The sequence below is a fragment of the Jaculus jaculus genome, chromosome 14 (assembly GCF_020740685.1).
Source record: "Jaculus jaculus isolate mJacJac1 chromosome 14, mJacJac1.mat.Y.cur, whole genome shotgun sequence".
Taxonomy (NCBI): domain Eukaryota; kingdom Metazoa; phylum Chordata; class Mammalia; order Rodentia; family Dipodidae; genus Jaculus; species Jaculus jaculus.
This window is the reverse complement of record NC_059115.1, coordinates 6,338,346-6,350,946: the sequence shown is the minus strand read 5'-3', so window position 1 is coordinate 6,350,946 and position 12,601 is coordinate 6,338,346. Positions and strand designations below refer to the sequence as shown.

The 12,601-nt window shown below is 48.8% G+C and overlaps 1 protein-coding gene across 1 annotated transcript in view; it reads right to left on the bottom strand.

Annotated features, from left to right (window-relative positions):
* Positions 1–565: 565 nt before the first annotated feature.
* Hif3a (hypoxia inducible factor 3 subunit alpha) overlaps positions 566–12,601 on the bottom strand; it is a 38,618-nt gene continuing 26,582 nt past the window's right edge. The window contains exons 13-15 of the mRNA XM_045134400.1: positions 11,807–11,918; positions 9,304–9,385; positions 566–3,489 (exon numbers count right to left, since the gene is read on the bottom strand). Coding sequence (XP_044990335.1) covers positions 3,392–3,489; positions 9,304–9,385; positions 11,807–11,918 — 292 coding nt within the window. The 3' untranslated portion in view covers positions 566–3,391. The remainder of the gene's footprint in view (positions 3,490–9,303; positions 9,386–11,806; positions 11,919–12,601) is intronic.

Here is a 12,601-nt window from a genome sequence, read left to right as displayed (position 1 = left end):
AGCCCAGTACGGAGTTAGGATGATGGGGTCTGGACCCATAAAGTCAGGGGTTGTGAGATTTCAGAGGAAACTACAGGCTGAGTTCTAGATTCTGCACCCAGAGGCACTTGGAGGCTAAGATCCAGAACCGGACGAGGTTGTATCACAGCCGAAGCTATGACACCTAAAACCCAAAGAATTTCCAGTAACGACAAAATTCGAACTATCCCAGGGCTGAACGTGTCGCTCAGATGGCCGAGTGCCTGCTCGGCATACGGAAAGCTGCGAGTTCACTTCCCGGTGCCGAATAAACGAGGCACGGCGGCACACGTCGCTAACCGCAGCACTTAGGAAGCGGAGGCAGGGGGATCTGCAGTTCAAGCTCATCCTTGACTGCACAGTGAGTGTGAAGTCAGCCTGGGCTACATGAGACCATGCTTAACAACAACAACAACAAAAAGCTGCGCGTGGTGGTGCACGCCTCTAATCCCAGCACTCAGGAGGCAGAAGTAGGAGGATCGCTGTGAGTTCGAGGCCACCCTGAGACTACAGAGTGAATTCCAGGTCAGCCTGGGCTAGAGTGAGACCCTACCTCGGAAAAGCCAAGAAAGAAAGAAAGAAAGAAAGAAAGAAAGAGAGAGAGAGAGAGAGAGAGAGAGGGAGAGAAAGAAAGGCCTAAGAGCAAGTTCTAGAATCCACAGGAATTTTGGAATCATGAGAATCATCTAGAGTAAGAGGAAGGAATTGGGGTTGTAAGGCTTCAAGCCAGAAAACCGTGTGAAGGCAAGATCATACAATGAGATACTTTGGAGCTGCAATAATTTGAGTTGTAAGATCTGGAGTAAGGAGGAATTGTATGTGAATCAAGAGGTCTAGAATTAAGGGGGCAAGATCTACAATGAGAAGACATTTATGGCTTAATTCTGGGACCAGTGAAGTGACAGATCATCATGTCTGAGATTAGAGAACGTGGGAGGTTGCACTGTATAAAAGTTGGAGAGTCTTTAACCAGGGGAGGGTGGAGGTCATGAGGCCCAGAACTCAAGAAAACTGGCACATGCTTTCCATGAAGAGATGGCTACAAGGTCAAAATATAAAGCTTATTTTAGCTGGGCACGGTGGCATGCGCCTTTAATCCCAGCACTGAGGAAGAGGAGGTAGGGGTTTACGTGAGTTCAAGGCCAACCTGGAACTACAGAGCAAGAGTTTCAGGTCAGCCTGGGCTAGAGTGAGACCCTGCCTCAAAAACAAAACAAAACAAAATAAACTTCATTTTACTCCTCTTCTGTAAGGAAAGCAATTCTTAAGTGCTGAACTATAAACTAGACACCATCCATGAGTTTTGGAAACAGAACAGTGTAGAAATAAATGATGAGGTCTGGATTTGAAACCAAAGAGACTACAGATAAGGAAGACTCGAACCAATGGGAAGCTTGGAGCTGTGGGGTTGGTCCACCAACAGGGGAAATCATCAGTGATAAAACCTGGAATCAGCTGAGCCCCACCAAATAGGCCTTCAATCCTAGCTACTGGGAAGACTAAGGCAGGAGGATTATGAATTTAAGATCTGCCTGGACTTATAGAATGAGTTTAAGACTGACCTGGGCAAACTTAGTGAAGATCTGTCTCAAGATAAAAAAAAAAATGGGTTAGAGATACAACTCAACGATAGACCACTGACTTAGCCTGTAGGTTCAATTGCTAGTATTAAAAAAAAACAAAACAAAAAAAACAAAACAAAAAAACCACCTAGAATCAGCCAAGTATGGTGGTGCATGCCTTTAATCCCAACATTTGGGAGGCAGAGGTAAGAGGATTGGCACATGTTCAAGGCCACCCTGAGACTACATAGTGAATTCTAGGTCAGCCTGGGCTAGAGTGAGACCCTATCTCAAACAACAACAAATCTAGATTCAAAGTGAGGTTGAGGGCAAGAGACTGAGAATAAGAGGCACTTTTAGGCAGAGATCTAGAATCAAGAGGACATTACAGAATGCATTCCAGAGCCAGGGGATTCTGGTGGAAACAGAGCCAGGCAGACCTAGAGTAGTGGAGCCCCCCAAAACCAATTTGGAAACCATGAGTTTTGAAAACAGGTTGAATTGGAGGTTGCGAGACCCAGAATGAGAAAGCGTGAGGCTGCGTGATACGCAGTTGAGAGGGGTTTGCAGGAAGCATGGTTTACAGCAGACTCTGTGCTGGGCAGAACCTGGGCAGAGTCCGTGGTAGCGTTGTGTAGAACCAAGGAACATCGGCGGGCAGCCAGTCTAGAGCTAGTGAGGGGGCAGAGGCGGCAGTCGGGAACTGAGGAAGGCCATAGATCCCGTGGTCCAAAACCCAGCAAATCTCAGCAGCTGCTGCACCGTCTAGAACCAGAAGACCAGAGACTGTACAACCTAGAAAGCAGGGAAAGGAGGGGAGGGGAAGTCACACAGTTCAGAACCAGGGAGGCCAGAGCCAGTCGTGTAGAACCTGGGAAAGTCTGAGCTCACACAGCTTAGGATCAGGAAAGGCAGAGGACACACAGCCTAGAGCCACTGGAAGGCAAGAGGAACATAGCCTAGAACCAAGGTCAGTCATTGGCCGCACACTTGAGAACTAGGGAGGATCAGAGGCCAGAGGCCATACGGTCTAGACCCAGGGAAAGGCCAGAAAATGCACAGGCTAGATCCAAGGAAGATTTTGGGTCCTGCAATCTAGAACCAGGAAGCTTGGTGGCTGTGTAGCCTAGAGCCAGGAAAGGGCAGAAGTTACCAGGTCTGGAAGTAGAGGAAGTTGTAGGCTACCCCCCAACCCAGCAACAGGAAGACTATAAATGGAATTCATGTTCAGGCGAGGTTGGGGCAGGCAGAGCTGGATGGTAGCTTTGGAAGTTGAGATTCTAGAAGCTGCTGGGGGGGAGGTCTGGCCCAGAACCTCTCCTGTGGAGGAACAAGAGTCCCAAACTCCTTTGGACCCTGTGTCATGCAGCATAGTGATTAAACACCATATTCATGAAAAGAATGGTAATAAAGATAGTGATAAAAGAGGGATAGAAAGAAATGTGGTTATGGTTATCCAAACCCCCCTGGGCTGGGCCCAGAGACATAGATTGGTGGCCTTTCTAGCCCTCCCCAAATAAAGCCAAGAGGGTCAGAGGAAGAAACAGTGAGGTAACAAAGTATGGAGAACCCCAAAGGAAGTCCTGAGAGGAGGAGGAGGCCAGGACCCCCTCCCAGAGGTCGCTGAGCTGAGAACACCCCTAAGAGCCCCTGACTGGGTACAGGCAGAGGGTAGGAGCTGAGGTAGGCCCAAGGCGGCTGGGAACACTCAGTGGGGAGAGGCCCTTGTCGTCCTGGGCGTGAGCTGCCAGAGGTGGAGTGTGGCTGAGTCCTTTCTGGGGTACAGGAAGGGAGCTGGGAAAAGGGCAGTCTCAGTGGACTTGGGCTAAGCCTGCTGCTGGCTGGAAGTGGCTCCTGGGCTGGGCAGCGTCCTCATCCTGGCAGAGAGAGCGCAGTGAGGAAGCCAGACCTGCAGAAAGAGAAAGCAAGCACGGGAGGATTAACTTTTGCCCATCTTCCCCTTCTGGAATTAAAAGCAGGAAGGCTGGGGGATGTCTGCCTAGGCTTCAAGGCTGTGTAATATCGTTTGGTTTTGGTTTCGGACAAGCTCTCCCTTTGTAGCCCAGGCTGGCTTGCAACTCAGTATGTAGGGCAGGCTGACCCCAAACTAGAGGTGATCCTCCTGCCTCGCATCATTCCAAGTGCTAGGATTACAGGTGCAAGCTGTCCAGCTCAAGGGCAGGGAAATCCTTTTTTTTTTTTTTTTTTTGAGATGGGGTCTCACTCTAGTCCAGGCTGACCTGTAATTCACTATGTAGTCTCAGAGTGGCCTCGAACTCATGGCGATCCTCCTACCTCTGCCTTCTGAGTGCTGGGATTAAAGGTGTGCGCCACCATCCCCGGCCAGCAGTGAAATTGTAAGGAAGGCCAGCTAAGGCTAAAAACTCAAGTTCAGGTGTTAGGGGTGTGGCTCAGAGGTAGAGCACTTGTCTAGACCCACAGTGAGGGGCTGGGGGCGTGGCTCAGAGGTAGAGCACTTGTCTAGATCCACAGTGAGGGGCTGGGGGCGTGGCTCAGAGGTAGAGCACTTGTCTAGATCCACAGTGAGGGGCTGGGGGCGTGGCTCAGAGGTAGAGCACTTGTCTAGATCCACAGTGAGGGGCTGGGGGCGTGGCTCAGAGGTAGAGCACTTGTCTAGATCCACAGTGAGGGGCTGGGGGCGTGGCTCAGAGGTAGAGCACTTGTCTAGAGTCCACAGTGAGGGGCTGGGGGCGTGGCTCAGAGGTAGAGCACTTGTCTAGGATCCACAGTGAGGGGCTGGGGGCGTGGCTCAGAGGTAGAGCACTTGTCTAGATCCACAGTGAGGGGCTGGGATCTCAGGCACATATCATAAATTGTCTCCAAGGGTATCCGTATGTTTGCATGGTGTGTGCATGTGTGTACGTGTTCATACATACACATACATACATGAGAGATAGTGCAAGTGCAGTTCTGTGTGCATGGGTGTGGAGATACAAGGTCAACACTGAAAAACTCTTTCCATCACTCTCCCTCTTATTTATTTATAGAGAGAGGGAGAGAGACAGAGACAGAGTATTGATGCAGCAGGGCCTCAGCCACTCAATCGAACTCTAGACATGTGCCACCTAGTGGGCATGTGTGACCTTGCACTTGCCTCACCTTTGTGCGCCTGGCTAACATGGGATCTGGAGAGCCAAACATGGGTCCTTAGGTTTTGCAGGCAAGCACCTTAATGGCTAAGCCACCTCTCCAGCCACATCTTATTTATTTATTTATTTATTTATTTATTTTTTTTTTTTGAGGTAGGGTCTTACTCTGGCCCAGGCTGACCTGGGATTCACTATGGTGTCTCAGGGTGGCCTCGAACTCTTGGTGATCCTCTTACCTCTGCCTCCCGAGTGCTGGTATTAAAGACGTGTGCCACCACGCCCAGCTCCCATCTTATTTGAGACAGGGTCTCTCACTGAACCCAGGGTTCACTGACTCGTCTAGTTTAGCTGGCCAGCCTGCTCTAAGGATGACCTGTCTCTGCCTTTCATATGCTGGAATTACAGGGACATGCTGCCATGCCGGCATCTATGTGAGTTCTGAGAATTTCGACTCAGGTCCTCCACTTGTGTGGCAAGTGTGTAACCAATTGAAACACTGAAACATCTCCCTAACCTGAAGGCACAGATTCCTGTGTCTTTTTTTTGTTTTTTTAGGCAGGGTCTCACTGTAACCTACTGATATGAATTTCAAGATGTAGTCTCAGCGTGGTCTGGAAGTCATGGAAATCCTCCTACCTCTGCCTCCCGAATGCTGGGATTAAAGGTGTATACCACCCCACCTAGCTCATATCATTTCTTTTTTTTTTTTATTGACAACTTCCATAATTATAGACAATAGCCACACTAATTCCCTCCCTCCTCACTTTTCCCTTCACAACTCAACTCTCCATTATATCCCTTCCATCTCTCAATCAGCCTCTCTCACTCTCTTTTTGATGTCGTCATCTTTTGCTCCTATTATGAGGGTCTTATGTAGGTTGTGTCAGGCACCGTGAGGTCATGAAGATCCAGGCCATTTTGTGTCTGGAAGAGTAAGCACTCCTATCCTTCCGTTGGCTCTTACTTTCTTTCCGCCACCTCTTTCACAATGGACCCTGAGCCTTGGAAGGTGTGATAGAGATGTCTCCGTGCTGAGCACTCTGATTTATGTGTCTTAATAGTGTATTTCTAGCACCCAGGGCAGTGTCTCGCATTTATATTGCATTTGATGAATATTTATATAACGTCAGAAGAAAGGAGTAACTGAAAAGAGGGTAGTGGTTTGAATGTATATAGTAGCATAGCCTCACATTTTTTTTGGGGGGGGGCTGGGTGTTGTGGCACATGCTTTTATGAGGGGGAGAGAGAGAGAGAGAGAGAGAGAGAGAGAGAGAGAGAGAGAGATTGGTGCACTAGGGCCTGCAGCCACTGCAATCGAACTCTAGACCTGTGTGTCCCCTTGTGTGCATGTGTGACCTTACACATGCATCGCATGTGCGTCTGGCTTGTGTGGGATCTGGGACATTGAACATGATCCCTGGGTTTCACAGGCAAGCACCTTAACCACTAAGCCATCTCTCCAGCCCAGCCTCAGGTATTCTTTTCAAAAAATGTTTTTAAGGGCTGGAGAGATGGCTTAGTGGTTAAGCGCTTGCCTGTGAAGCCTAAGAACCCCGGTTCGAGGCTCCATTCCCCAGGACCCACGTTAGCCAGATGCACAACGGGGCGCATGCATCTGGAGTTTGTTTGCAGTGGCTGGAGGATCTGGTGTGCCCATTTTCGATCTCTCTCTCTCTCTCTCTCTCTCTCTCTCTCTCTCTGCGCCTTTCTCTCTCTGTCTGTCACTCTCAAATAAAAATAAACAAAATTTTAAAAAAAGAAAAAAATGTTTTTAAGATTTATATTTATTTACTTATTTATTAGAGATAGAGGGGAGAGAGAGAGAGAGAATGGGTGTGCCAGGGCCTCAAGCCACTGCAAACAAACTCCAGACACATGCACCACCATGTGCATCTGGCTTACGTGGGACCTGGAGAATTGAACCTGGGTCCTTAGGCTTCACAGGCATGTGCCTTAACTGCTATGCCATCTCTCCAGCCCTCAGGTATCATTATTATTATTATTATTATTATTATTTTAGAGGTAGGGTCTCACTCTGGCCCAGGCTTATTTTTTATTTTTATTTTTGGTTTGCTGAGGTAGGGTCTCACTGTATCCCAGGCTGACCTGGATATTCACTCTGTAGTCTCAGGGTGGCCTCGACCTCACAGCGATCCTCCTACCTGTGCCTCCCGAGTGCTGGGATTAAAGGTGTGCGCCACCACGTCCGGCAGCCCTCAGCTATTCTTTTTTTTTTTTCTAATTTTTTTAAAAATTTATTTATTTGAGAGCGACAGACACAGAGAGAAAGACAGGTAGAGGGAGAGAGAGGGAATGGGCGCACCAGGGCCTCCAGCCTCTGCAAACGATCTCCAGACGCGTGCACCCCCTTGTGCATCTGGCTAACGTGGGACCTGGGGAACTGAGCCTGGAACCGGGGTCCTTAGGCTTCACAGGCAAGCGCTTAACCGCTAAGCCATCTCTCCAGCCCGCTAAGCTATTCTTGATTAAGCTTCCTACTTAGTCTCCAACAGGGAGAGCCCTTGCTGGAGGAGGTATGAGAGGCCGATCTTGAGTGTAGCCCTGAGTGTGTGTTTAGAGTCAGCTCGCGCCTGCTGGTGCTGCCTGCTGCCTTCCTCTGCTGTGGATGTGTGGTGAAGGGAGCCATCGTGAAGCTTCCCCTGGAGTCTGTAAGCCTGAACTCAACACTTTCCTCCCACAAACTGCTTGTGGTCGGACGTTTGTCCCAGCCAGAACAGGCAACTGCAATAGACTGTGGTTGAAACAGAAGATGTGATGTAGAGAGGGGTCTTAAAGGACCTAGAGGCCAAAGCCTGAAGGGACTTGCATTCGAGTGAGGAACTCTCTGAAGGGCACTATGGAGCCATGAAAAGGTCTTTGAGTAGAGGAGAGCAGGAGTCAGATCTGTACTTTGGGAAGATCCTTCTGAGTAAGGCCTGCGGGGTTCAAGTAGAGGTAACAGCTTTGGAAAGCTGCACCAGAAGATGACGGTAAGAACACACACACTGGGCTGGGGAAGATGGCTTAGAGGTTAATCCATTTGCCTGCGAAACCTAAGGACCCTGATTCGATTCCCCAGGACCCATGTAAGCCAGATGCACAAGGGGGCGCACGCGTCTGACGTTCATCTACAGTGTCTGGAGGCCCTGGCGCACCCATTCTCTCTATATGTATCTGCCTCTCTCTCTCTCAATAAATAATCAGAAAAAAAAGAACACACACACACACAGCTGGGTGTGGTGGTGCACACCTTTCATCCTAGCACTCCCGAGGCAGAGGTAGAGAATCACTGTGAGTTTGAGGCTAGCCTAGGACTTCAGAGTGAGTCTTGGGTAGAGTGAGACCCAACCCTGAAATACACAACACACACACACACACACACACACACACACACACACACACACGCACTATGGGAACTGGCATTGCCACCTCAGCCACGAGGGGAAATATCTCGTGAGTGCTTACTCTGTAACAGGTATTGTGTGACGTTCTGCCCTGCCCCATACAACTTCTCCACAGTTCTTCATGACATCTCCTCCAGCTAAGAACTCTAACAACAAAGGCTGGGCCTGTGGCTCAGTTAGTAGAGTGTGTGCTTGCCTGGCATGCACAACGGTCCGGGTTCAACTCCTAACACTTCATAAGTGGGGTGTGGCAGCACATGTCTTTTATTCCAACACTGGAGGAGTCGCAAGCAGGAGGATCAGAAATGCAAGGTTTTCTTCAGCTATGTAGGGAGTTTGAGGCCAGACTGGTTTACATGAGACCCTGTCTCAAACAAAACAAAAGAACAATGAGGGGCGGGAGAGATGGCTTAGCCGTTAAGGCGTTTGCCTGCAGAGCCAAAGGACTTTAGTTCGATTCTCTAGGACCCACATAAGCCAGATGCACAAGGGGGCACATGCATCTGGAGTTCATTTACAGGGCTGGAGGCCCTGGCAAGCCCATTCTCTCTCTCTCTCTCTACCTGCCTATTCCTGTATCTCTCTCTCAAATAAATAAATAAAAATAAAATATTTTTTAAAAACCTATAGAATCTGTCAGCCCCAACTGACAGATGGGAAATCTGAGGTTTCGCCAGCAGAAGTTGCCCCAAAGTCACACAACTAGGAACAGTCGTAGGAGATTTAACTTTCAATCAGTCAGGCTCCAAGTCGGAGTCCTACACGGGTCCAGGAGGGCTTGGCTGACACACCAGGGGAAGATGTGGCAAGCCCCTGTCCCCTCAAAGTCTCTCCCTACAAAGGGTCCAGGAGAGGAGGAAATGACTGCTCATTTCTACCAATGTCACCTTGGGGCAGCTCTCTCTTTCAAGCATTTGGGTGCTTTCTTTTTTCTTTTTAAATTTTTTTGTTTATTTTTACTTATTTGAGAGTGACAGAGAGAGAGAGAATGGGCGCACCAGGGCTTCTACCCACTGCCAATGAACTCCAGACGCGTGCGCCCCCTTGTGCATCTGGCTAACGTGGGTCCTGGGGAATCGAGCCTCAAACCGGGGTCCTTAGGCTTCACAGGCAAGCGCTTAACCACTAAGCCATCTCTCCAGCCCCATCTGGGTGTTTTTAAGGGGATAAGGAGACCCAGCGCTTCTGTATTCCCAGGTTGCTACTTACCCAAAGGCTCATGCATGTTCGGGAGTGGGGATCTGAGATTTTGTTGGTTCCCTGGGAATTGTCGCCCTTGTAGAAGGAAACTCTGGGGAGGGTGAGAGAGGAAGTTGCCATCACTACCATTATCCACATCACCAGCATCAGCATCACTTTTATTAGCATTGTCATCCCAACCATTGGCACCAGCAGCAGTATCATCACCACCATTAGCACCATCAACATCACATCACCATCATCATACTCAAGAACTTCATCAGCACCATCAGCAGCAGCAACACCACCAGCAGCATCATCAGCTTCAACTTTACCAGCAGCAGCAGCAGCATCACCACCATCCTCCTCCTCCTCCTCACCATCCTCATTATCATTGCCACCATCATCATCAGCATCATCCTAACCATCATCATCACTACCACCGTCATCATCATCATCGTCACTAACATCACCATCCGCAGCAGAGCCCAGGTGCCTCCCTCTCTCCTCTGACAGCCTGTGTCCCGGATGCTGACTGCATTCCCGGACTACATCGCCCATATCACTAAGCCATCTTGCTGTGTGCTCCTGCTGAGCTCAGCAGGTGGGGGGAGAAAGGGGACTTCTTTTTTTAGGGTGGGTCTCGCTCTAGCCCAGGCTGACCTGGGATTCACTATGTAGTCTCCGGCTGGCCTCAAACTCACTGCGATCCTCCTACCTCTGCCTCCCGAGTGCTGTGGTTCTAGCTGTTTCCCAACTTGGTCACTTTGGGTTGGTTACATCTTTCCATGGAAGTTGTCAGCCCTCAAAGAGAGACTCCATTACCCCAGCTATGGATAATGTTGGCCAAAGCACCACACCAGGTCTGTGGATTTGCTTACAAGCCACTCACACCTGTTGTTGAGTTCTCCTCACCACCCTATCTAAGTGAGCTGTCTAGATTCTGACTGATAATGCTGTTTGCGTCTGTGTAACTCTTTAATAATGATATTTATCATTATTTTTTTAAAACTGATTTTTTTTGTATTTTTATTTATTTATTTGAGAGAGAGGAAGAGGCAGACAGAGAGAAAGAGAATGGGCACGCCAGGGCCTCCAACCACTGCAAACAAACTCCAGACGCATGCGCCCCCTTGTGCATCTGGCTTATGTGGGTACTGGGGAATCGAACCGTGGTCCTTAGGCTTCATAGACAAACGCCTTAACCACTAAGCCATTTCCCCAGCCTGATATTTACCATTATTAAATAATGTTAAAGTTAAAGTGTGCTCATGAGGATTTTCATCATGTGAGGCACTCTGTAAAGTCAGGATGACCAGTAAGTGAGAGCTATTAATAATGTCAGCTGCATGCCTCACATTCAAACAGCCCTTGCAGACTAAGGAACCAGGGAATTGAGAGCCCTAGGGAGCCATGGAAGATGCCAGAGGAAGGCTCTATGGAAGTGATACAGTCCAGGCTGCCTTTAAGAAGTGAGGTTCTAGGGGCTGGAGAGATGGCTCAGCAGTGAAAGGTGTTTGCTTACAAAGCCTAATGGCATGGGTTCGATTCCCCAGTACCCACGTAAAGCCAGATACACAAAGTGGCACATGTGTCTGGAGTTCATTGGCAGTGGCGGGAGGCCCTGATGTGCCCATACTAACTCTCTCAATAAATAAATAGGGTTCTGTTGTTTGTTGTACAAAATGGATTTTTAAACTTTTTTGCTTATTTTTATTTATTTATTTGAGAGCAACAGAGAGAGAGAGAGAGAGAGAGAGAGAGAGAGAATGGCTGCATCAGGGCAGATGAACTCCAGATGCATGCACCCCCCTTGTGCATCTGGCTTATGTGAGTCCTGGGGAATTGAGCCTCGAACCGGGGTCCTTAGGCTTCACAGGCAAGCGCTTAACCGCTAAGCCATCTCTCCGGCCCCCAAAATGGATTTCTTTAAGACAAAGTCTCAAACTCTTCTCCTCTTGCCTCAGTCTTCTTAGTTTTGGGATTACAGGCATGTGGTACCACACCTCCTGGCTTAAGTGCTTATTCTCTTTCTCTCTTCCTCTCTCTCCCTCTCTCTCTCTTTTTTCGAGGTTAGGGTCTCATTCTGGCCCAGGCTGGCCTGGAATTCACTATGTAGTCTCAGGGTGGCCTCAAACTCATAGCAGTCCTCCTACCTCTGCCTCCCGGGTGCTGGGGTTAAAGGCGTGCACCACCACGCCCAGTTTGTGTTTATTCTCTTATAATGCTAGAATAATCCAGGGTCAATGCTGTTTTAGTTTTGGCAGGAGGGACGATTCCTTGTGACATAAGCCTTGCCCTGATTTCATGTCTCTTAGTGGGCACTTAGCAAAAATTTGCACAACCTCTTCATACCCATTAACGTAACCAGGAGATCAAGGACCCTGGCTCTAACTGGACCGTTGACCCACCAGACCTTCAGCCAGCCCCTGGCCCTTTCTGGTTTTCCCATCTATAAACAGGAGGTTGAAACCTGCTAGGGACTGAGGACTGGAGAAGCCACTCCCCACCACCAGCAAGTCCCTAAACCTACCAGGCTGAGGGGAGACAGCAGGAAGTGTTCAGGTTCTAGGCTGGAAGGCCGTTTGGGGGGTCTCACTCCCAGCAGCTCCACCTCCTCGTCCTCTGAGCTCTGGGCTAGGGGCCTGTTGAGAAACAAGCAAGACTCTCAGAATGTAGCAAACCTGGGCAGGTGTGGGCGCCTGGGTCAGGAGGCGATGGCCTCCGCACACACTTGTTTATTATTATCTACCTATGAGCCCTAACCCACCCACCCACCCACCAATCTTCTCATTCATCTGTCCAATGACCAAACAGCTTCCACCATCTACCATTACCACCTCCCACCTCCACAATCATTCATTCATTCACTCATTCAGCTGCTTTTTTTTTTTTTTTTGAGGTAGGGTTTTACTCTAGCCCAAACCTGGGCTAGAGTAAAATCCTACCTCAAAATAAATAAATAAATAAATAAATTCACAACTAAATGTTTCTTGGGGACTGGAGAGATTGCTCATTGGCTAAGGGAGCTTTCTTGCAAAGCCTGACGGTCCAGGTTTGATTCCCTAGTACCCATGTATAGCCAGATGCATAAAGTGGTGCATGTCTGTGGAGTTCATTTGCAGCAGGGAGTCACTGTGTGCCCATTCTCTCCGTCTTTCCTTCTCCCTCTCTCAAATAAATAAATAAAGTAATCTACATATTGTAGCAATTTCTTCTTAACTTTTTGTTTGTTTGTTTTTGTTTTTTGAGGTAAGGTCTCGCTGTGGCTCAGGCTGACCTGGAAGTCACTATGTAGTCTCAGGGTGGCCTCAAACTCATGGCAATC